General features: G+C 38.4%; 3 protein-coding genes across 3 annotated transcripts; 1 reads left to right on the top strand and 2 right to left on the bottom strand.

Annotated features, from left to right (window-relative positions):
- Nucleotides 1-1,023: 1,023 nt before the first annotated feature.
- Nucleotides 1,024-4,714, bottom strand: LOC306891491 (uncharacterized protein). Its single transcript, XM_079451785.1, has 3 exons — nucleotides 4,610-4,714; nucleotides 3,761-3,969; nucleotides 1,024-3,128 (listed from the first exon to the last, which is right to left on the bottom strand). The coding sequence occupies exon 3, from the start codon at nucleotides 3,124-3,126 to the stop codon at nucleotides 1,372-1,374; it is 1,755 nt and encodes a 584-aa protein (XP_079307911.1). The 5' UTR covers nucleotides 3,127-3,128; nucleotides 3,761-3,969; nucleotides 4,610-4,714; the 3' UTR covers nucleotides 1,024-1,371.
- A 2,357-nt stretch (nucleotides 4,715-7,071) lies between these two features.
- LOC306891494 (E3 ubiquitin-protein ligase TRIM47-like) lies at nucleotides 7,072-9,971 on the bottom strand. Its single transcript, XM_079451788.1, has 9 exons — nucleotides 9,308-9,971; nucleotides 9,141-9,236; nucleotides 8,777-9,010; nucleotides 8,461-8,608; nucleotides 8,244-8,308; nucleotides 7,823-7,906; nucleotides 7,649-7,730; nucleotides 7,419-7,559; nucleotides 7,072-7,328 (listed from the first exon to the last, which is right to left on the bottom strand). The coding sequence occupies exons 1-9, from the start codon at nucleotides 9,671-9,673 to the stop codon at nucleotides 7,144-7,146; spliced, it is 1,401 nt and encodes a 466-aa protein (XP_079307914.1). The 5' UTR covers nucleotides 9,674-9,971; the 3' UTR covers nucleotides 7,072-7,143.
- Nucleotides 9,972-18,179: 8,208 nt separating this feature from the next.
- prss56 (serine protease 56) lies at nucleotides 18,180-24,276 on the top strand (the record flags this gene model as incomplete). Its single annotated transcript, XM_079453651.1, has 14 exons — nucleotides 18,180-18,312; nucleotides 18,398-18,652; nucleotides 18,731-18,920; nucleotides 19,272-19,380; nucleotides 19,562-19,718; nucleotides 19,808-19,950; nucleotides 20,146-20,305; nucleotides 20,418-20,606; nucleotides 21,551-21,718; nucleotides 21,940-22,091; nucleotides 22,199-22,577; nucleotides 22,981-23,043; nucleotides 23,199-23,305; nucleotides 23,409-24,276. 14 exons carry the CDS (start codon nucleotides 18,180-18,182, stop codon nucleotides 23,580-23,582), a joined length of 2,379 nt encoding a protein of 792 aa, XP_079309777.1. The 3' UTR covers nucleotides 23,583-24,276.
- Between the last annotated feature and the right edge of the window lie 994 nt (nucleotides 24,277-25,270).

The following is a 25,270-nucleotide window of genomic DNA, read 5'->3' as shown; positions in this document are numbered from 1 at the left end:
TGTGTGAGAAATTTACATTTTATTTTAACAGAACTTTTTCCACTAAAATAAATATCTTGACGTGATCAAGTTAGCTCAGACCGACAAACGGCGGACAGCAGCGGCATTCCACCTGTCAATAAAGTGACCTTAACTCTCTGCTCCAGGTCTACATCCCTTCCGGTCATCTTCAGTCTGAAAATGAGCGACAGCGAGGCAACAAATCGCCTCCAAAAACCTTTACTCATTCGGATCCCTTGTGGTGGAATGAACAACCAGCATCCACCCAAACGGCAGACATGTTCTGCATTTATTTGACTAACCAATAACCAAGTCTTTGTCTTGTGTCTATAAAAATCCTATTGTTCATTCTCTCATTTGCTTACTACAGCTTTAATCCTCTAAGTAGCATGGCCTTGAAAACTAACGGTACTGTTTAGCGTGATGACAAAATGTTGACTACTTGTAAATTGGTAATGTAAATGTGACCATGACCTAAATTATGCAGCACTTTAAGGCTTAATATAATGGAAACAGATAAATTCACCCCTAACAGCTGAATTATAACAAAATTAAATAGATAGGTCACCAGAACCTCTTTTTGTACCAAACTATAAAGGTGGGTTTGGAGACAGTCTCTACCGACGGTTTGAAGGTGATATAGAAAGAAATTCATACAGATTACAGATGTTGAGCCGTTTACTTTCAGTTTGGTCAGAAAGGACGTTCATATGTCATGAACAGGCAATTTGGTTTAATAAGTTGTAAATATCATGTAATATATGTTATTACATTGTGTTATCAGTCATTTGAGCGGTTGTTATTTGGGAATAACCAACCTGCAAATGTCGCGACTGGCCAATCAGAATCAGGCATTCCAACGAGCTGTGTATTAAATGTGCAATTAATTTAGCACAATCGTGGTGACAATAATGTTTTAAAAGCAAACACTAAACTCCCGATAGCGTCAGAAAATCATGGTTGTATCTTGTAATGGTTGTAAATGGCCACTTAACAGGAAATAAGAGCACATTTTTTCACAGCATTTGTACTATTTTAATACTCTCTTGCAAAACACACAGACAAACATGAAGAGTTACCAATAATAAGGATTTATATAAAAAAAGGAGCAGCAAGGTTTCATTCCGAAGGTCACAACATTTTCATTTCTGTTTCGACATTTTTATAGATTATTGTTTGCGTGGTTTGAAATACCATGTTGAAGAAGTTCAATGGCAGCAGATTATAACATTTTCACTGGCTGTAAAGTATAGGCCTAATAAACACTCAAGTGAAATTAAAAACCAAAGTTCTCAATGACAAAATAATCATGATGATCATTTTACCATCATCGTACAGCCCTACGTTTTACTGCACTGATCCATTGAAGGGTTACGCTCGAGTGTGAAGCCTCATGTGTCTCTTAAGGTTACTCGGATCTGTAATAGTCTTTCCACACTGTAGACATACGTGAGGTTTCTCTCCAGTGTGAATTTGCATGTGTATCTTAAGGTGACCTGTTTTTCTAAAAGTCTTTCCACACTGTAGACATACGTGAGGTTTCTCTCCAGTGTGAATTCTCATATGAATCTTTAGGTCACCTGTTTGTGTAAAAGTCTTTCCACACTGTAGACATGCGTAAGGTTTTTCTCCGGTGTGAATTCTCATATGTGTCTTAAGGTTTCCTGTTTGTGTAAAACTCTTTCCACACTGTAGACATGCGTGAGGTTTCTCTCCAGTGTGAAGTCTCATGTGTTTCTTAAGGTCACTTGTGCCTGTAAAACTCTTTCCACACTGTAGACATACGTGAGGTTTCTCTCCAGTGTGAATTCTCATGTGTGTCTGAAGGTTTCCTGTTTGTGTAAAACTCTTTCCACACTGTAGACATACATGAGGTTTCTCTCCAGTGTGAATTCTCATGTGTATCTTAAGGTCACTTGTGCCTGTAAAACTCTTTCCACACTGTAGACATACGTGAGGTTTCTCTCCAGTGTGAATTCTCATGTGTATCTTAAGGTCACTTGTGCCTGTAAAACTCTTTCCACACTGTAGACATGTCTGACGTTTTTCTCCGGTGTGAATTCTCATGTGTGTCTTTAGGCTTCCTGTTTGTGTAAAAGTCTTTCCACACTGTAGACATGCGTGAGGTTTCTCTCCAGTGTGAATTTGCATGTGTCTCTTAAGGTGACCTGTTTTTCTAAAAGTCTTTCCACACTGTAGACATGCGTGAGGTTTCTCTCCAGTGTGAATTCTCATATGAATCTTTAGGTCACCTGTTTGTGTAAAAGTCTTTCCACACTGTAGACATGCGTGAGGTTTCTCTCCGGTGTGAATTCTCATGTGTTTCTTAAGGTTACTTGTGCCTATAAAACTCTTTCCACACTGTAGACATACATGAGGTTTCTCTCCAGTGTGAATTCTCATGTGTGTCTGAAGGTTTCCTGTTTGTGTAAAAGTCTTTCCACACTGTAGACATACATGAGGTTTCTCTCCAGTGTGAATTCTCATGTGTGTCTGAAGGTTTCCTGTTTGTGTAAAACTCTTTCCACACTGTAGACATGCGTGAGGTTTCTCTCCAGTGTGAATTCTCATGTGTATCTTAAGGTCACTTGTGCCTGTAAAACTCTTTCCACACTGTAGACATACGTTAGGTTTCTCTCCAGTGTGAATTCTAATGTGTTTCTTAAGGTCACTTGTGCCTGTAAAACTCTTTCCACACTGTAGACATACGTTAGGTTTCTCTCCAGTGTGAATTCTCATGTGTGTCTTAAGGTGATATGTTTGTGTAAAAGTCTTTCCACACTGTAGACATGCGTGAGGTTTCTCTCCAGTGTGAATTTGCATGTGTCTCTTAAGGTGACCTGTTTTTCTAAAAGTCTTTCCACACTGTAGACATACGTGAGGTTTCTCTCCAGTGTGAATTCTCATATGAATCTTTAGGTCACTTGTTTGTGTAAAAGTCTTTCCACACTGTAGACATGCGTGAGGTTTCTCCCTTGTGTGAATTCTCATGTGCTGTTTTTCACTCTTTTTGTCTCCTGTTCTCAGAGCTTCTTCCAGTGAAACTTTCTGGAATCTTTGTGCACGTTGATGTTTCTGATCAGCATCTTTTACTTCTTCTTGACTGTCCTTATTCACTTCCATCATATCTGAAGTGAACAAAACTATCCGTTAAACACAGTTTTACAATTGTATAAAACAACATCACAAGACAAGATCATTGTTTCATTTTCAGCTAACTCAGTCATTCAGTGCACTGAGTATTGCTTTGGATAAAAGTGTTTGCCATGTAAATTGACCACATCCTAAGAGAATATTTTAACTTTACTCTGTTTAAATTACAACATAAAATGCACTCAGATGTAGCGGGACGCTTTATGGTAATGAGATTTCCAGCAGAAAAAGCAATAGAATTATTATTTCTATGTTAAAATATTATTTGTTCAAGCCAGAGAACAAATTCATGTTTATTTGAAAAAAAAGTTGTGTCATTGAATTATATGTCCTATAATTAAAATCATCACGTCCGTGTTCTGGTCAGGTAGAAGAACAAATGCATTCATGTTTTTTCCAATAAGACAATAAAAAAATAGACTGATGAAAATGTGTAAAAAAAGCTATTTAAAAACAAAGCGGAAAGGGGGGTCAACCTATTGCCATATTATTAATGAAATTTATTTTATTGCTAATTTTCTGCATTTATTGTCCACCAACAATCACTAAATTTATAATCTAGATTTTAAATCCAATCTGTAATAAAGATTTAAAAACAGAAACCAACCTCTGTGTTCTTTAGTCCTCTGAGTTTCTGTTGTGTGTAGTTCTGGATCTCTCGTGTTCTCAAGCTTCTCTTCCACAAACTCCAACAACTGTGTGAAGATTTCAGTTCTTACACCTGAAGTGATTCTTCTGCTTGTTGCTTTCTGGTATTTATTGGTGGTTTGATGTAGGAGGAGCTTTACTGAAGGTGTCAATCACTGTTGGTGTGAACTGGAGATGTTAGAGAACGATTCAGATTAGTCTTTAGCCAGGAGCGGAGGCGGCATTTTAAAAGATACTGTCACACATACACACGTATATTTACTTTAAGGAAACAAGGTTTTGCTGATGTTGCTGTTTCAGCAGGACATTGAGACTTTAATTCACCAGATTACAATGTATAGTCGGAATATTTATGAGAAATAACATTCAAATGTATTATTAGTCTTAGATTTGAACTGCTGTGCTAAACAGACGTGTTTCAATGACACACACAGATATTCAAACGTTCTTTTGAAGCACAATATTCGCGTCTATTCTTGTCATAGAGGTCAGGGTTCAGGGTTGATGACGTTAAAAATCCTTACGTCAAATACTTTAAATAACAGAGGGAAACCTCATGACACGGGACATGCCAATGCCTGGACCGTCACGTGCGGGTCTGTACCGCGGGACATCGAAAACGTTCAATTATAATATTACATGTAATATTCGTGCACGCGCATGAATCATCCGTTCCTCTCAGAGGTTCAACTGCAGTGATCGCGAGCTCTGAACTTTTATCCTGTAAACGCCCTTACTTCCGCATACTCGAATCACACATGATCGACACCACAGCAGCTTGTTTTTAACGCGTATATATGGTCCATACCTTTCATCTGTGCCCATAGGACCCGACTTCAGTTGCCGCTACAACACAATACAACAGCCGCTGTTCCCGCTCATTAGTTTGGACAAACAGATTTCAGGAAAAGGAAAACACGATTCGCCTCGTAGGTTAACACTCACTTGTGATTGGCTGAATGGGACTTCACTCAAATCTATGTAACAAACCAGAGAACGTGGGCGGGAATATGGCGGTGTGTCGAATCTGCACTGCTGAGTCCTGGTAAGTAATAACTCTGCGAATGAATCCGCATCTACGTTTTAAAGGAGAAATTATTTCGCTGTTTTTGAAGCTTTGAGTATGTTTTGGGGTGTTTGACTTTATATAAAAACGCTTTATATTGCAAGTCTATTTTAGACATAAGACCTCGTCAGCTTTACCAATCAGAGCGTTTCGGAAGGAGGACTTTACATAGACCTGAAGAAATCCTGTTGTTTCGTTAGAAGAGTGAAATGTAAAGCTTTTATTTTATTAGAAACATGAACATCCATTGTTAAACACCCAAAACATATTAGCCTATATCGGTTTAAACATTCAACTGCATTATGCTTAGTGTTTATTTCTAGCTTTAACTGTACAACTAAGCACAAACCTATTTCAAGTCATCAGAATGAGCACAAAGATTGAGGGTTACCTTTTCATGTAATTGAATGGTGCGTTTTAAATGACAAATACTGATTCTGCATTTATCTCACATTTGTTTTGTGAGGACATTTGCATGAGAGTTTAAGATATCAGCATAATGAAGGAGGTGAAAATGGGAACTATCGGTCTGGAATAATGACAGCTGTTAACACATAGCGTGTTTATGCACAGTTTGACAATTTAGCTTAATAAGATGAACTGTCTAGCGGTTAGGATTCCTGGTTTTCACCCAGGTGGCCTGGGTTCGACTCCTGGTATGGGAAACCACAATTAAATTTACCATAGCAATAGGAGCACAGATGATGCAGTGTCTATGGCGCTGCACTCCGTGCTCACACATCTGGACAATAAGGACACTTATGCACGCATGCTGTTTGTAGACTTCAGCTCTGCATTCAATATCGTCATCCCTTCCAAGCTAATCATCTAACTTGGAAACCTAGGCATTAACAATACCTGCAACTGGATTATGGATGTCTTGAGGAACAGGCCTCAGCTTTTGACGAATAGGCCACATCTGCTCCGCCACCATCACCCTCAACACTGGTGTTCCACAGGGCTGCACACTGAGCCCCTTTCCCTGTGAACGGATCTAACTCCAAGTTTGCAGGCGATACAATGGTGATTGGTCTCATCAGCAACAACGATGAGACTGCATACAGGGAGGAGGTCCGGCACCTGGTCACATGGTGCTCAGACAACAACCTGCTCCTTAACGAATCCAAGACAAAGGAGATCATCGTGGACTTCAGGGAGGTGAAAGGAGGCACACATAACCCAATCCACATTAATGGGATGGCTGTTGAACGTGTTTCCAGTTTTAAGTTCCTGGGGACTCATATTTCGGAGGACCTGTCCTGGACCACCAACACCTCATGCCTGGTCAAGAAGGCTCACCAGCATCCCTTCTTTCTGTGTCGAGCTTGCAGCATTCTCAAGGACTCCTCTCAGCCCGCTCAAAGACTGTTTACTGTCCTGCCTTCCGCTAGGCGCTTCCGGTGCCTCCGAACCAGCAGACTAAGAAACAGCCTTTTTCCCAGAGCTGTTTCATTATTGAACTCTGCCCCCCACTGATTCCACTACCCCTCATACCTTTAACTTTAATGCTGCTATAACATTGTTTACATTGCACTACAGGGCTGCCATGCATGACTGAACTGTACACACCAGTACTTCATGTTATCTGCTCTACCGGACTGTTTACATACACACAGCATCATTTGCACTCTATTCTGCTCACTTGCACACCAGAAATATTATACCGAATGCTCATTTGCACTAATGGACCACTTTCATAACTGCATTAACTTATCTACTGCACTGTAACTTCAATAACTGCACTAACTTATCTACTGCACTGTAACTCTATTAACTGCATCTACTCATCTATTGCACTATAACTTCAACAACTGCATTAACTCACCTATTGCACTGCAACTTTAATAGCTAATGTCTATAACTTATGCACACTTAAGTCACTTGCACTATTGTTTAGTTTAAATTATTATCTGTTCAAAGCCACCTGTACATTAATGTTCATAGTATATAGCCATCTGTATATATTGTTCATAGTGCATACCTACTGTTATATTTTCATAAGTACATACCTACTGTTAAGTATTTTCATTTGTCAATGCCCACTGTATAATATTTCCCTAATATTGTATTCTGTATTTATTCACTGTATCCTCCACTTGCTAATTGCACTGTACAAGGAGGGAGCCAAAAAATATAAATATAGGTTCCCATGAGATATAAATACATTCACATTAATTTAATAAACCCATGGCTGGAGTAATTTTCAATTTCTCTATCAATTTATTGTAAATAATGTAAAGATCATTTCGCTTGAGTTTAGCAGGGGTGTGCTTGTTTTAGTCCAGTTCTAACTCGTCAAACTCAGCCTCTCGTAACCAGGTAAAGAAGGCAGTGACGGACTTCAGGGCCACACCCTTTCCCAGCCTCTCTCCCGGGTCTTTGCTGGACTCCCATTTGAAGAAAACTTCGTCCTTTATAATGTCCTCATCGTATAGGCAGTCAAAGAACATGTGCAGCAAATCTGGTAAAAGTCAATCATTATTCAGCTACATTCTTAAGAGAAATCAAAAGGCCCGTGAATGCTATGGGAGGAATTAAAAAAGGAACTCACTTGAGGGCTGCTTCATTGTCACCACGAGAGCCTGGAGAGCATAGAGCGCCTGCAACTCCTTCTCTTCATCACACAGGTACTTAGATAACAGTCCGGTTCTTTGACTAAGCTGAGACACATCCACCTTGTAAGAGATGACACCTGTACAGATTCATGAATGACCAATGCAATGAAACACCAGGAACAGGTAAAACTAAGGAATGTGGATCGCACATAGAGGATTCTCTTACGTGTAATGGCCGATTGACACACAGACGTCATAAGTGCCCGCACAAACTCATGGGAGCTTATCTGCTGCTCAAATAGGTTGGCCTTTAATGTGCAAAGACTGCTTTTAGGTGGACTCTCCCCATATGGTAACTTTTCAATGAGCCTAAATCCCTAGCCAAAATACAAAAGCTCACCTCTATCCAGTCACATATGGTCTGGTTGTCGGGTTTCTCCTGCAACAACCTGTCCAGTTGTTTAGTGAGCTCCTTCTTGTTGAGCTTCTCACCCAGAGTTCATACACAACATGTTAATGTGCTTCAAGCTCATAAAATAACATATTTTAAAGAATATTTAAAAGGAAACCAAAGGAAACAGTTCTGAGGCATTTTTGACTATGGTAGTCACTGGTGACCAATAACTCTTTGGTTACAAGCATTCTTCCAAATATCTTTCTCTGTGTTCATCGGAACCAAGAAATGTATATTGATTTAGAACAACTTGAGGGTGGTAAGAATGAAGACAGAAGAAACTGTCCTTTTAAATGTTAAACTTAAAATGCGGACTAGACAACAATTACTAAGCCCCTCCCTTCCTGCTGATTGTGTAAGTACTTACTCCTTGCTCAGAAAAATGGAGACATTTCTGGGCTGTGTTTGGATTCACAGTGACCTGACAATACTCTGGGAGAAATTTGAAATACAAAATGTCAATGTTTTAATCTGCCTGGAAACCATGGGTTTACACCGACTAAATGCATATTATGACTTTATATTTTTATCAGCATCTTAAGATGATATACTTATTATGTGTATGTTTGTAATAGTTGCTTTACCTCTATCAAATATCTTTTCTATCTTTTCTCTGCACAGACACTCCAGTTTCTCTTTACTCTTTTGTACATCATCAAAGGAAAGGAGAGAACTGAGAGTGATGCAAAATGAGTCATTAGATCCAGGAGGAACACATAGAGACTTGAAACTCTACACAGACACAAAAACAAACAACACAAACATAAACGTATCTGGTTACAAATGTTCCCTGAGAACGGTGAATGAAACACAACAGGTTCCTTCTCAAGTGCACACAAGTACACTTCACACTCATTGTCTTGTGTATACTTAATTATATATACTCTGATACCCTGTTACCTGGAGGAAAAGGATGTGATCATCTGTGTGCGAAAGCTGCTCCAGCTCAGTGTCTCTCCTCCTCAGATCATCGATCTCCTGATCCAGACGCTTCAAGAGTCCTTCAGCTCGACTCACTGCAGCCTTTTCCTGATCTCTGATCAGCTTTATCACCTCAGAGCGACTTCTCTCAATCGAGCTGATCAGTTCAGTAAAGATCCTCTCAGTGTCCTCCACTGCTGCCTGTGCAGAGCGCTTTTACGACAGAGAGAGAGAGAGAGAGAGAGAGAGAGAGAGAGAGAGAGACCACTAGAATCAATGAATTCTCTCAGCTCAGTTGTAAAGAGCTCTTCAAGCAGCTTCCAGTCCTCTGATCAAAACTCACCTTATGAATATTCACAGTCTTTTTCATCTCCTGGAGCTCCTTTTGTCTCTCCTGAATCCTCTGCTGGTATTTACTTTGTGTTTCCTTCAGTTGTTTCTGTTGAATGTGGAAATAATAAACTATGTGTTCATCACATTAACACATCTTTCCGTTTTTTCAGCTCTTACCTGTTCCTCAATCCTCTCTTCTTCAGCTGATACAGTATTATGTTTTTTGTGCTTGACTGCCATGCATAGATAACATATACAGCACTGATCAGTACGACAGTAAAACTCAAGTAGTTTATCATGCTGAGAGCAGATCATCTGCTGAAGTCTTCCAGTGGCATCGGACACTTTGTGTCTCTTGCCTTTGAATAAATTCTCATGTTGTTCTAGATGACTTTGACAGTATGAGTTGAGACACGCCAGACAAGACTTGACAGCTTTGTGTTTTCTCTCAGTACAGACGTCACACTCCACGTCTCCAGGTCCAGCATAACAGTGTGATAACAGTTTAGTGTTCTTCAGTTTCTCCACCACTTCGGCCAGCATGGTGTTTTTACCTAAAACAGGTCTTGTAGTGAATGTCTGTCTGCACTGAGGGCAGGTGTGGTCTCTCTTTATCCCAGTAATCCGTAATACAGCTCATGCAGTAACTGTGTCCACAGTTAGTCACTGGATCATTTAGTAGATCCAGACAGATTGAACAACTGAACTGATCCTGATCCACTGAAATACTGGCTTCTGCCATTTCACTGTATGTCGCAGAAATGAGGATAAAACAGAACGATTCGGCGCGACAGCTTGCTTTCGTTTTTTCCCTCGAAGTTCCTGTTTTCAAAACAGTGCCGTTGATCATAAACATGACCACCAGATGTCAGTCTCATACAGAAAGGCTAATATAATAATTTAGAAGTATGATAATTTATGATAATTTGGCAAACTTGCAGTCTCGGTTTCCTCATAATGACCCGAGTGTTATGGAAGTGTAGGTACGTTTCATTTGGACGTAAGTGGACTGTGAAGTGGACTTTACAGGGTTTTTCGACGTCTAAAGTGAGATTCCAGAATTCGCCAGAAGTGGAAATGCACCCAACTGTAATTGAGCGCGCGTCACGAGTCAGAAAACTAAGCACGAGTTAAGGTAACTTATGCCTTAGGTTTATTGTGAAAGTTTATTTAATTATTGTTAATTATATTAAATATTGTTGTTTGCTTCACATAAAACATTTTTTATTTGTTGTAATAATGTTATTATGTAGGCTAATAGAGATGACGCATAGATTTTTTTGTATTTATATTTTGTGCTATTAAAAATAAGTTTTCATATGTGTAAGGATTCATCCATTTTGCTATTATTATACAAACTAATGTAAAACTGGTAAAAAGCAGCATCTTCAACCAAATTAAAATGTATTTTTGCATAACAGTGGAGTTTCAAATAAAGCTGCATCAGTCAAATCAATTAAAAGTATAAACACAAGTTAAGATTATATAGATTAGATACATAATGCATGGTAGGTTTATGTATATTTCTACATTTTACAAAATGTATTTATATTATAATCTCTTTCTTTAAAGAATTTGCAGGGCATTACAATTGAGCGTTTTTTGTCAGTGAAGTCAACTTCAACGGATATCCCGGGCTCAGGTAGAAGGAAGCAGTGAACACTTTGTATGAACCCTTTCAAATTGAACGCAGTCTCGGTAAACAAACCAGTCAAGACAAGCTGGCGTTGTAGAGCTTCTGTGATTAATATGAAAAAGTAAAAGTAAAAATTATTGATATAGTATATACAAGATTTATTAAACGCTTAGACGTTTTCTTACTGAACATCCACATGCAAAACAAATGCTGGATGACAAAGACCATTAACTTTCCCTCCAAAGGTGCCATCTCTCGATTGGGTCAGTCACATCTGTAGGATGTGACATCCTTACAGCTAAAAAGAGACCACCGTCACTGTGTTTTCTCTCTTTTCTCTCTTTTCTCTTCACCCGTACCCCTAAATTTGTGCCAGCTTCTGCCTTGTCTTTCCAGATACAGAAATCTGCATCAACTGGTTCTCTCTCAACTGGTTCTCTTGGCTGGATCACATCCAGCCAAGATCAACTGAGGCCTCAACAAACTGCATCTGGACACGTTCTTTCTTTTGATGAGCAAGACATGCAAGTATCATACTCTCATTGATGGATGCATAGAGCATCATTAATCCTTTTAACAAAGGTGCTATACCAACAAGAAACTGCTGTTTTGTTTAGACTATTGATCTTCTGAATATCAAATACTGCCATAAATCCATGTTCTGTTCTTCTCTCTGCTTCAACTTCGACCTTCCTCCAATGCTACACCGTAAGTGTGTAGTGAAAGTGAAGTGAAAGTGACCTATTTGTCAGTTATGGAGAACCATACCTGAAATTTGCCCTCTGCATTTAACCCATCCAGAGAGTAGTGAACACACGCACAGCAAGTGGTGAACACACATACACCCGGAGCAGTGGGCAGCTATCACTGCAGCGCCCGGGGAGCAAGTAGGGGTAAGGTGCCTTGCTCAAGGGCACCTCAGTCGTTACCTGCCGGCCCTGAGGATCGAACTGGCAACCTTCTGGTCACGAGTCCGACTCTCTAACCATTAGGCCACGACTGCCCATTATGAGTGTGTCTAGTCAAGGTAATCCTGTTTTATGTCACACGTGACGTTGTTTGTAGTTCATGCTCATAATCCAGAGTCCCTAATCATGCTGATTCTTGCTAACTGCTCGTAATGCCAAGTGATCTTCCCAAATCATGAATTTGACCCAGATAAGTATAAATGATAATAATCCATTAAATTCATCCAAATTTGGGCTGTTATTTGTTTCCCTTGCAACGGGTGGTGGAGAATATGCTACTTATAATTGTAATCAAAGCTCATGATAATCCTGCCAACTTTGGTTGAGAATAGTGTTTAAATAATACTGTTCCTCATTGAATCCCCTACAGGGATGACCCGAGAGTAAAGAGTGGAGCAGTAGCGTGTGTAGATACAATCAAGTTGTTTACCAGATTTCTGGGTTGCTGAAGTGGGAACTCGCTTAAGGTCAAACGATATTGTTGGAATCATTAATACATACATGTTATGAAGTAACATTTTACTTTTATCCAAAGCGACTTACAAATGAGGTAAATAATAGAAGCAATTGGAACAACAGAAAGAAGGACAGCAAAAAGAATAAGTGCAGTAAAACTGGTCTTAGCCTACCATACAAAGCTAAGGTTTTTTTTGGGAAGTGATGTTAGCAGTATGACTTCTAAGGAAAGACATTTTCAGCATTGAACAAGCAACAGCTGTACTGTTTTTGTTGTATTAAACACATAATAAAGATTAAGACACTGATGGACTGTTATTTTTTTCTGTACTGATCTAATACTTGAAAGTTTACTTTCATTTCTACTAAAAGGGATAACGGCCGACCAAAAATCTCTCTCTCTAAAATTGTCATTACTACAAATGTCATAGAAAATATAAACACTTAATTAAATTAACAAACACACCATTTAGGTTAGCTATACATCCATTTAATATGCTGTATCCATTACAGTTGAAGCCTTATAGCATTTTTATTTTTAAATAATTTTAAGCAAACACTGGTGAAACAACCATTTGAGATTATCCAAATTTGGAGAAAACTTTTCTAAAGTGGAGGCTGCCATCGTGATGATTTCAAGATCAGGGGGCATGATGGAAATATAATTAAGAATGTAAGTTGCTTTGGATAAAAAGCGTCTACTAAATGTAAATGTATTTATTTTTTATTTATATATATAAAGTCTGCAAGTTATCAACATAGTCAGATTTATTTACATTTAGGCATTTGGCAGACGCTTTTATCCAAAGCGACTTACATAGAATTATCCTATACATTTTACATAGGTATCTGCAATCCCCTGATATAAGAACCCACAACCTTGCATTGTTAACGCAATGCTCTTACTACTGAGCTACAGGAAAATATTGACTACAAGCAAAACATATAAGGTTATGCAAGTCAAAGCAGGTCAAATATCAGATGCTAATAAAGCACGACCCAAGAAATTGTTAGAAATAGCTAACTTTAAGAAAAATTATAAGAAAATATGTACTGGCAATGCACCCCTCCGATCAAACAGCACTTGCAATGACCTTTACACACAGGAAGTAGTCCAAATAGATCTTAAAGGGGCGACATGCATTGTTGTAACACCAAAGACATGAATTTGAGGAAACAACACTTTTTTCTTAGTTATTACTATATATTTGTTTTTAAAAACTATTTAATAAAAGTACATGTTAAATATAATCTATATTCACAATAAATCTACTTTATTTGTGTTAAGATGATATATTGTTGCAATTACATTCAATGATACCTCGCTGAGGTATGGTGGAAACATGCATATTTTCTTACAAATGCAATCTCTCAAACTCAATTAAATATGTATTTTAAAACAAAAATGTAACCATTAATAGAGCACGAATTGTGTTTATCCTACATAATACAAACATGCAAACATTTGATAATTTATTGGTATTTAAAGTTTATTTCAGTTGTTAGTGCTTTTGTTAGCTACAAACTCAGATAGAAGTTAAAATACTATCTGTGGTACCTGTGGTCACAAGTCTTCCAGTTATTAATTTTAGTGCTGCGATAAGCATCTCACTGTGGAGGAAAGTGGTAGAGCACCACAAAGTGGACAAGACGGGTGGGAGCTGTGGCCAGATTAATCAGGCAACTTCAAAGAGAGCAACAGGGTGGAGGGAGGAAACCGGGCAAAAGATAAATGAACACCAACCGCCTGTTTGTTTATTCTGTGCCATCCCTCTGTGCTTCTGTTGGCAGTTGGACGGCACAATCATTGTGCTGGGTCCGCATGAAACGCCTGGACCACGCTGTCGGCTCCTGGTTTTATTCTGCATGCCAGAAGAGGAGGAGAATGTGACTCTTCTGGGCCTTATTTCTGTTTGATATGTTCTGTCTTTTGATCTGTTCCTTTGATCATATTTTCAGTGTTTAAAACTTTGTTCACCAAGCATAACTAAATACTTCTATCTGATTCCTCCATTCTGATATCTACCTGATTCATAAAATAGGATTTTAGCTCTGACCAAACCCGACCTGTCTTTCTTATCTGCTGCTGTATTTCAAAGGAGGTCGTGGCACATTCAATCCCATACTGTATGCTGTCTGTATAGGGCTTGTGTGAAGCAGTTTAAAAGCTGGCTGCTGTTCCGCATGTCCTCTCTGTGTTCGTTTGTCGCAAAATTGGCTCAAAGATGACTACAATTTGGGTCTTTGATATACTGACTGCAGACTCAGCACACGTAGATTACACAGTGTTCCTCTCTGGTCTTTAGACAGATTTGCTAATCTCTCCACACTTCATCACAAAGCATGTCATGTGGCCACATCAAAGAGATGCTACCAACCTGATACCGTGTGACAGCATAAAATGATCATTCATTAGCTCTGATGAAGTCTGGCCTTACGTTTTTTTTGTTGTTGCGCTTTGTTCTGCTATTCGGTAACGCCTGTGTGATGTCGTCATGTCCTACCTTATTAAACAGGCAATACGATTGAAGACAAGAGATTCATTCAACTCAAAAATCAGGTCATGGTCGTTATGATGGTTTTTTTCTAAATTGATAAGATAATGTTGAATTTTATTTCACAAAAGATTTGGGGCATTTGCAAAAGGGTCAATAAGCAAAAATGTCACACTTTATTGCACGGATCACATTGTTGAATGTTGTTGAGATGGGATGTCTATATGGTTTTATCAGACGCACGTCCCTGGCCTGAAGTTAACTTTCTATCTGGTGATAATATAACAATTTGTTTTATATTTAATTTATATGAATTAATATTTATATTTGATTGTATTTGAATTTAATTTAATTTAATCAATACATTGAAACTACTCAGCAATTATTGATTCTTAGCGGAGGTCTTCTGGTCCAGAAGAAGTTCTGGACGTGGAGAATGGGCCACATAACACATAACATTTGTTGTTGCCATTGAAAAACTGTCTATATACTCTAGTGGGATATTGACACTTTAAATTCTTATTGACAAATAATATTTGATTCTTTCTATTTCTCATCTTATGCATATGGATAAGATGTCTTTTGTTAGAATCTTTAGAACAGATGCAATATTTAAGGCGCATTTGAACACAATTTGAACTATTTTATAACTGATTGTATAAGAGAATTGATAGAGTTTTCCAAGTCTTAAATGTTTCTCCTAAATTTGAAACAAATAAGATGATTGTTAAAATAGCGCTGACATGAAAACATTTACACAAAAATAGTACATTTTAAATTGTGAAATCAAATCAAAGCTGTTTAAATGGTGTAAATGTAAATAAAAAAATTAAGTAAATCTAAGAACTCAAGTTTATCAAATTAGAATTCACCAAAAATATTAAGTTTATCTTAAAAGTATAATTTGTTAATTAAATACTTATTTTTGCATTAAACAAACTTAAATAATATATATACATTTTAGAAAAATGAACTGTTGTATTTTTAATCATTTCTAAAATATGTTCCATTGAAAAAAAAGTTAAATGATGACATTTATTTTTATCAAGTTAATATACTGTAAAAATATATTATTTTGTGATATTTACTTAGCCACATGACTTATTTTTAGAGGTGTAAAAATAAATGTAGACTGTAGGTAAAATAATGGAGAGTTGGGAAAATTTGATGAGATTATTATATTTAAATTATATTGGTGGTGGTTGAGGAGATTCCCCCCTTCAAAAGAGTATAGATACCTTGCCCCTTCCATGTAAAGCACTTTGAGTGTCCAGAAAAGCGCTATAAAAATGTAAGGAATTATTATTAGTAGTAATTCTTCAGCAACATTTACATTTGATCGGGAAAATCTGGGCTCAGTTTTAGATATTGTTGAGATGTCTTTTTCGTGGGAGCAATATCAAAGATGCAGGAAACTTCAGCAAAGGTTTCTTCATTTTAAGTTTTCATTTGCTCTATTTAATATCCTTGATGTCTAGGAAAATCATTTAGATTCTGTGATTTTGATTTAATTCTCATCTGTAATTTTTGAATTTTTGTTTTAGTATTGTAAAAGCCAAATATTAAACTCAGGCAAAATAATGTAATTGCATGAAATATTATTGGCATTCTTTGCAATGTTATGAAGATTCTGGGATAGCCATCAAAGTTGGAAGAAACAAACATTTCTATGAACCCTCAAACCAGTACTGAGTAAACAAACGATGAGCTGTTGTTTTTTAATGTTGTGTGTATTTATGCAATGAGGATAGGCTGAGCTGAGAAAGATGCAATGATCTGAACTGACCATAGTTTAATGGAGCACATAAAAGCGTGAAAGTGATCAAGGAGGTCGGCGTGCCTGTGATCGCCACGTTCGCTCGCTTTGATGAACTCTTGGGGAGGAGCACAATGCCCTCATTCAGAGATTGGCTGAATGACAGATGCTCTCTCTCTCCGTCTCTCCAATGTTAATGAATTCAAATGACCCGCCCCCTAACCATCTCTTTCTTTCCCCTCCCTTCTATTCTTTTTCTCTCTCACCACTGAACTAAACCAATTCCAGCCTTGGCAAGTTCCTCTCGATTCGCTCTCATGAATTCAGCTGGAAGTGCATTGGCCCTGCACGCCCACCCCTTTAAAGAGCGATGCTCTTGCATATATCTACAGGAATGCTCCATGCACTTCAATGGTTACATCAGCAACCACCACAAACTGAGACTTGAAGAGGGACTGTGGGAGATAGCTGAGCAAGTCAGAAGGTGGAAAACACTTGCGCTGCCCTCGCACCCCCAGCGCACCCTTTGCGAAAGAAGCCGTAGTGTATCGATGCACGCATCTGTGACTTATCTTTTGCACAGCAGGAAGGAAACTGGATTTTCAACAAGTCTGTCTATTCAAAATTAATTTTTCTTAGGAAGACTCGGGAAAAGTGGAATCATGGGATTGATGTTGCTACTGCTGTTGATGGTGATTGGTCGGAGCAGTGCAGCACCACCAGTGAGGGAGATCTACAGGATGCCACAGAACACGCTCAAAGGTATTCAGATCTATTGTTTTACTTGTCAGGTGCAGATCTTATTTTGCTGTTCTAGAAATTTCAGGTGTTGTCTTACACTCTTAAAAAGAAAGGTGCTTAAAAAGGTTCTTCACAGTGATGCCATAGAAGAAAATGTTTTTGTTGCACAATGAACCTTACAACCATCTCTTTCATATCTTTTTATCACATTTTTTGCCACAAAAAAAACCTTTTGAGACAGAAATGTTCTTCAGATGTTAAAGGTTCAATACAGTTTTACCAAAACATGAAGAGTTGAAATGCCGGATTGTGACTGTACCATTTTTCGGACATTTACCTTTATGTCATTAATAAGATCCAAATAACTCCAGTATGTGTATTTTTGGTACAATATTTTTTACTTAACTCTTAATTTATGGACATCTGTAGATTTTAAAATGCCCAAGAATCAAGACTCTTACAGTGAGAGTGTGGCATAGTCACCGCATGAAAGCCAGAGTTCGGACCGGTAATTGAGGTCCCAGCAGAGGTCCCGTGTTGCTTTCTGGCATATAGAGAAGAGGGGACAACTGAATGATGTTCCGATTAGTCTCAAAGATTTAAATTGAACTGTACTGCCAGCAGTTGGCACCAGAAGTTCAGAATGAATCTGGTTTCTCTGATGTTTTTGTCAATTTGTTTCGTGTGAAAGCATTCCCTTTTTTCTTCTTCAGTATCCTTACTGAATTTATTCTTTAGTCTTTATTTTAAAGCAATTATTATTGAAAAACTATGTTGCATTTGCCCTGTACATTGAAAACCAGAAGTCAGTTCCAGGTTTCTTCCCAGTTGCAAGTCTAAACATTTCTCACACTCATTATTTATGCAAACCTAATTTTATGTTTTCGACATAGAACATGCTTGGTGGGTTGGCTTTGTGGTTGTTTTGCCATGTCCTGTAGTTATTTTTACCTGCACGCCTCTCTCCATAGCGCTGTCTGATAGAGGAACTGTAGTGATGGAGGCAGCTCTGTCCCGCGCCCTGTCTGTGGTAGATTCAGCCGTATCAGACCGCAGTAAGGCGGAGGCGGGCTGCAGAGGGTGTGTGCCCTGTCTGTTTCAGGACTGTGGACAGCGAACAGGCACCTGTGGTAGGCATGGGCACACACATTTTCACATTGAAAACTATTTGACTGAAGAATTTAAGTTGTAGTAATAGTGATGGCCGTTCCATAGCATCTCTGGAAGCAACACAGTCGGAGCCGAGCTGTGAGACGATCTTTCGTGCTCAGCAGGAATCAGATGAAGGCGAGCGGAGCTGGCTGCTCAGTCAAGCCTGTGGCTACTACAGACACCGCTGCACACCTGCTCAGCTGAACAAAGACTCGTGCATCAGAGTCATGGGGGAGAGCTGTAGCGCTCGTGTCCTGCATTGCAGTCTGCTCAACACCATGCAGAACCTGGAGCCCGCCACACAAACCACAACGCAGGGTAAACACACACAAATACAAGGGAAAGATCACTCAACATGCTATACTTTTTTAATGAATGATCATTTGTCTCATACAGCTGTCTGTGGTCAGCGTCTGTCCATCATGCAAAATCTGACACAGCCTCGCTCTCGTATCATGGGAGGGTCTCGTGCCCCACCTGGCAGTTGGCCGTGGCTGGTGAACCTGCGGCTGGACGGGGCTCTGATGTGTGGAGGTGTGTTGGTGGACAGCTCTTGGGTTGTCACTGCTACCCACTGCTTTTCTGGGTAAGAAACATAATGGCCCTCTTGCTTTTCCAAAGTTTTTGAAGTTGAGATATTGTTAGTTTCTTGTGATAAATATACTTAAAGGATTGGTTGTCAGAGTATACAATTCTTTTGTATAGTAAAATCATAGTTCATGTTCTGAAACCTGATTGGATTCCCTTTGTAAAATAAAAAATTGATTTGCACAATTGCAGTCGGACCTAATGAACAAAAGTGCGGCCTGCAATAGGAATTAATTTAAATATTTATGAAAATTAAAACGCCTAAGCATCATAACACAACCATTTGCCCTTTCAATACCCAACCTGATTGTTTGGGCAAACGAAATATAAATACAACTTTTATGATTAGGAGTCGCAGTGAGAGTTCCTGGACGGCTGTGGTAGGGGAGTTTGATCTCACGAAAACCGACCCTGATGAGCAGGTCATGAAGGTCAATCGCATCATCACCCACCCGAAGGCAAATACATTGCATAATTCACAAATGTTTCTGTTTACCTAAACTTTACTCAGAATAAAACATAATTTTTACACATAATTGCAATTGAATTGCAAGTTAGTTTAATAACACAGACATAATTGTTAAGCTAGTAGAAACAATATGTTGATACTAAATGCATCTCTCTTCTTTCTCATTGTAGTTTAACCCAAAGACATTCAATAACGACATTGCTCTGGTTGAGCTCAGTTCTCCGGTTATTCTGTCTGAACGGGTCACACCTGTCTGTTTGCCCTCTGACCTCGATCCACCAACTGGAACACCATGTCTGGTAGCCGGCTGGGGCTCGCTGTTTGAGGGTAAGGGAAATCACACGACTTAAAATTTTCGAAATGCTTGAGGCTAAATATAGTTTTTAATTCAATGTCTGTGTTTTCTTTGTTTGTAGACGGTCCTTCTGCAGATGTGGTAATGGAGGCGAAGGTACCTCTGCTGTCTCAGACCACCTGTCGCAATGCACTTGGAAAGGAGCTTCTCACTAACACCATGTTTTGCGCTGGGTACCTGTCTGGAGGCATTGACTCATGTCAGGTATCATAGTCACATGCATTGTAAACACCAGACCTGCTTTAGAAATGTTTTATTTGCTTTAACAACATACTTTTTTAAAAGCATTCATTTGCTTTATTAACACCACATTTAAATTAGGAAACATACATTTTTCGAACCCTCTCAAACCTGGAATAAAAACATCTCGCCTATATTTTTCACCTTGCATATGCACAGGGCGATTCAGGAGGACCACTGATTTTTCAGGACAGTTTATCGGGACGTTTTCAGCTCTTTGGCATCACCTCTTGGGGTGATGGCTGTGGGGAGAAAGGAAAGCCTGGGGTGTACACACGGGTCACTGCTTTCTCTGACTGGGTCATGACAGAGATACAGAGTGAGTTAATGATGTTACATACACACTAGCACGCTATTAAACCAACCTGACTTTCTTTCCATTTGAAAAGTTTTAAATACACAATTATGGAATTACATTCTTCGCATCTCAGAATCTCTTGGAAGTCGAGAGCCCACATGTCCTGAGTTGCTTAAGACAACCGATCTGTCTGAAGAGCAACAGATGTCAGAGTTCACCACCCTCTGCCACTTCTACACACTGTCCTGCCCTTCGACTCTTGACCCCTCTGACTGCCAGCAACTCGCTCAGGACAAATGCCAAAGCCGATTTAAGAAGTGCCGTAAGTTGCCCAGGTTTTTTATCACTATAAGTGATGCAGCTTGTGTTTTAGAAGAATTTATTACTGTGATGAAGTTGATGAACATTGATCAAACCTTTGAATCACCCAATCTATCACCATGAATGATTCTTTCTTACGTTTTTGGATAAAAGAGAAAATAATATAATTATAGTAATAGTGTATTCGGTAGCCATCTTAAAGAATCAGCTAAAAACACATCTCTTCCGCCAACACCTGACCCATTAATACAGACTTACAACTACTGTAGCTCAAACTTAATTTTTTTTCTTTATGAAAAAACACTTGGAAGTATCGTCTCAGTAAACTACTAGTTTAGTAATTTTTATACTGTATCCAGTACTTCAAGATCACTTAAAATGTTCTTTAAAATAACATAAAACTTACAGTTTACAATTGATTTATTATTTGTATTATGTATTGTAAAAATATGTGACCATGGACCACAAAACCATGTCATAGGTAACATTGGGCAAAAATTATAGATTTTTCCTTTTCAAAAGGATATTGAGTAAAGATCACGTTTCATGAAGATATTCAGAAAATGTTATTTTTGTGAGTGGCTGCAGCAAAATCACAAACAAAAATGGCCAAACTTCTCTCGCTGCTGCCTGTTATTTGGGAAATTTGTATCCATGTGAAGATAGCTTCAACAGCTCCTCTGACGGATCACTTTCAAAGGCGAAATATTGTCCTTTCCTAACAAACCAGACATCAATGGAAAGCTTTCAGATGATGTATAAATCTCAGTTTCGTAAAATGTAGCATTGTGACTGGTTTTGTGGTCCAGGGTCAAATATGAATTTGAACATAATTTTCAAGTACAGTATATAAAAGTATATGGAAATGCATCAGATTACTGAATGTATATCTTGTTTTGTTTACCAATAGCACTCATTTTGCATCACATCCTTTTTTCTCTGTAGAGTTACATTCCTTCCTGCAGACTCTGTTGGACCTGCTTCAGAGGGCCGATGACTACATTAGAGACAATGTCGATCTGACCTTTTTCACGCAGACTCTTCCTCAGCTGGTGGAGAATGTCTACAACTCTGCTCATATGACACGACAGCGCAGAGACGCACCTGAAACAGGTACAGCCATTAAACTGTTCTACACTGTGCATTTACTGCCAAGATGGAGAGAACAGTACAGTACAGTGCTCTGCAGACGGCAGTGTTATATCAGAAAAATAAGTCATAACCAGAGAAAATGGTTAAGTATGGTATATTGTATATGTTAAATTACCATCATAACTCAGGACCTTAATTCATCCTAAATTTGTTTTTTTATTATCAATTTATTGTTCTCAAAGAGCAGGTAGAATTACCAGCACTCTTCCAGAAAGTGGGCCCTCTGGTGGACGACTGGGAAAACTACCTCAGAGACATTGCTGAAGATCTGGATCAGCAAAATAAGTTGAAGAACTCCAAGCAACTGTCTCAGGAGGAGCAACTCTTTATACCGGTACATTTCTGTAATAACATATGATGTTTTGCCCGTGATGAAGCAACATACTAACTATTAACTTTTTGGACGGATAACCATAAACTGATTTCTTTTTACATTTTCAGGATGGAAACATCGAGAAATCACCTGTGCATCAGCTAGACAGAGCACTTCTCTCCTCCATTGCTTCCCTGCGCTCCAAACTGGAGTCACTCCGCATTCCTGTCATTCCAGAATTAGAAAATCAGCTGTTTCAGAGGAAATTCAGCATTCCCACCACTTGGATACCCCAACAGGATACCACCGCTCAGATATTTAAAGCTCTCACAGGAAGCGACACAGGAAGTGTCACAGGAAGTCCAGTGATGACCGCATACCCTCAAGTTAATATGGATACAGCATCTGTGAAAACATCTGCTCAACTGTTAAGAACCCTGGGCCCTGCTGAGTCACTGCTTGATAAAAAGTCTGTTCCTACCCAGAATCCTCAGCCACTCTTCAAAAGTAAGACGATAAAATATGATTTGGGTTCTTATAGTTTAAAAGAACAGTTCAACTTAAAATTACAATTCTGTTATAAAATGATGTATGAGTAAACAATGTGAAAAGCTTCATTCCAGTCTAACACATTAAAGGATATTATGATGAAATACATGAATAGTGTTCTAGATGTATTACTCAGCAAGAAAGTATGTGATGCTTGTTAATTGGTTATTAAAACCACAATTGGTTTTAATACAAATATTTAAAGAAATTTCTTAGAAAATCGATGAAAACTGAGAAACTACTGTAAATCTAATTTTAGTAAATGCCACAGATACTGTACTTGGAATTTTTTTTAAATATTTAAGATTTTATTTGTAAATAAACAGCCTGTTTGAATCTGATGCGTTTGATTTTATTCCAGAAGCCCTTCGCAGGAGGAAGAGAGATCTGCACAAGAGACGTACGCGAGCAACAGATGACAAAGGTAATTTTCAGTTGATTTGGGTATTTTACTCCCAAATAAGCAAACACGCTTCTGGTTCATTTTTGTTTCAAAGGAATATTTAAAAAAATACATTATTTGTTGCTTATCATGTTAAAGAATGTGTTTGGTAAGGTTTTTTTTTTTGCAATGTGTAGTCTGCTCAGGAGTAACTGAATCTGCTCAGCTGGTCAGCATTACCAAGCAGGTGTACAGTTGGATCCTGGCTGTTCCCTCTAACAACCTAAACATGATCTTCCAAGAGGTGTGTGTCAAAAGTTTCATTAAACTAGTTCAGTGTAACAACCTAAAATGTTTTTATGCTGTATTTTAATTTAGCATGCATCTCATTGTGCGTGTTGTGTCAGGTGCTGGTTGACCTGAACTCTAAGAATGACCACGGTTTGTATCAGTCACGGATCAAGGCTACTGTTGGTGGGCAACCTTTCACTTTTTACAGCTTGGTGGGTCTGGAGACAGAGGCATTCTACCGGAGCATGCCACGAATCATTGGCATTGCCATTGATGCACTCAAAAAGTAAATGAAAGCGGAAATGATACTGTAACTGGATGCTGTAAGGCATTACCTACATTACAAACTCACATCACAAAGGGAGCGCTTTTCAACAAGTCTTCCTCTCAGAATGAGTTGTACAGGACAGCTGGCACTTTTCTGGACGATGAACAATCCCAGCTGGTCATTGCAATCTTGGACTGACCTGACCTGACCTGACAGTGACGCTATGTCTACCCTGACTTAACTTATTCAGCAGGAGTATAGGTTGATCCTACTGCCCCACCTGCAAACTGTACAGATTTTATAATTGATGTTTGTCATATTTATTTGCATTAAGTATTTGTATTTTTACATAATATAAATCATTATGGAAAAATATCTAAATAAAATTTTGAGAACTGACTATATTTAAATACATGTTTGTCTTTATACTTTTCCTTTATTTTCTTACACAAAAACTGCCTTGCCTTACTGTCCCAACCTCTCATTTCTTTTTCATTATTTTGTATTGTTATTTCTTATTGTTAAGCCACTTATCCATTCCAATTTACATATTCTTCACTATTCTGTTCTGTAAATACTATGAGTACAGAAATTCTGGCATCATTTATTCATCCTTTTGAATACACGTTAGACTTCAAAATATGTTTTTGTGTTCTGCAAAAAAAAAACAATCAGGTTTTGAATGACATATGAGGGTGAATAAATTATTAATTTTCCTTTTTGGGTGAACTGTCACTTTAATGGCTCAGAAAGGCAAGTCATCTGGAGCTTGTTTACCTCTGCCAGATTTCAAAGCAGCCAAGCTTTCCGCTCCTCCACAGCTGAGCATCTCTGTCAACAGTAGGCAGCTTTAGAGAACACAGGGGAGCTGTTTTATTTGGCTCCGATTTGATCTGTGAGCGACAGCATGGGGTGTTGTTGGATACGGGAACTGTGGTAATTGTGCTCTTCTGTGACAGGTGTCTCTGAATTACTGGCAAACGCCGCTCAGATTCTTTCTTTGGAAGTGATGCTAATCCATTAGGCTCTCAGAGAGACTATTAAAGATTCTGCAGGATACTTGAGCAATGGCATCTCACATTAGCACTTAATAACCCGGCCTTCCCTAAAAATCCTGATCTTGTCTTGAACAGTAAATCACTTTTAACAGTGTAAATATTTAATTCCAGTTGAAATTATTGAATAATATGTCTTGCATCTTTTATTCTCAAAAACAATCTGTCATTTTTAGTATTCCAAAGTGATGCGGGATAGCAATGTTTGAATAAATCTTAAAGGGATAGTTCATTCAAAAATTAAAATTCTGTCAACATTTAGATATTTGGAAGAATGCTTTTAACCAAACAGTTCTTGGCCAGCATTGACTACCATAGAAGGAAAAACTGGTAGTGAAAATTGCTCCAGAACTGGTCCTTTAATGTCCTAATGCATCTTCTGTTCAAAATCCTCTTAGGATTCTATATATATACATTTCAGAGATGCTTAAAGTTTAAATACACAACAGATTATATTCAGAAGTCCCTATTAGCACCCACTTTACAGTTTATGGATTAGCCTCCACATATAGTTTTGCTGATAGAAGGTGATAACAATGTGTATCATCTAATCTTTGCTATTTCCCAAAACATCATCTAAAATACTCTCACAAGCTTATCTAAAACCAAAGCAGTTGAGTATAGATTTCATGGTGGCCTGAGTCTTTAGTCTAGC

Source organism: Barbatula barbatula (assembly GCF_947034865.1).
Source record: "Barbatula barbatula genome assembly, chromosome: 3".
In the NCBI taxonomy this organism is placed as follows: domain Eukaryota; kingdom Metazoa; phylum Chordata; class Actinopteri; order Cypriniformes; family Nemacheilidae; genus Barbatula; species Barbatula barbatula.
Note: the sequence above shows the minus strand (reverse complement) of the source record. Positions and strands in the feature narration are given on the sequence as shown.

Bases quoted from the DNA above. Each gene is read 5' to 3' on its own strand.
- LOC306891491 (XM_079451785.1), bottom strand. From the start codon at position 3,126: ATGATGGAAGTGAATAAGGACAGTCAAGAAGAAGTAAAAGATGCTGAT.
- LOC306891494 (XM_079451788.1), bottom strand. From the start codon at position 9,673: ATGCTGGCCGAAGTGGTGGAGAAACTGAAGAACACTAAACTGTTATCA. The intron at 8,309-8,460 runs GTAAAGCAACTA...AATTTCTCCCAG, and splicing joins AGAAAAGATATTTGATAGAG to AGTATTGTCAGGTCACTGTG. The intron at 7,731-7,822 runs GTGAGCTTTTGT...TGCACATTAAAG, and splicing joins CCATATGTGACTGGATAGAG to GCCAACCTATTTGAGCAGCA.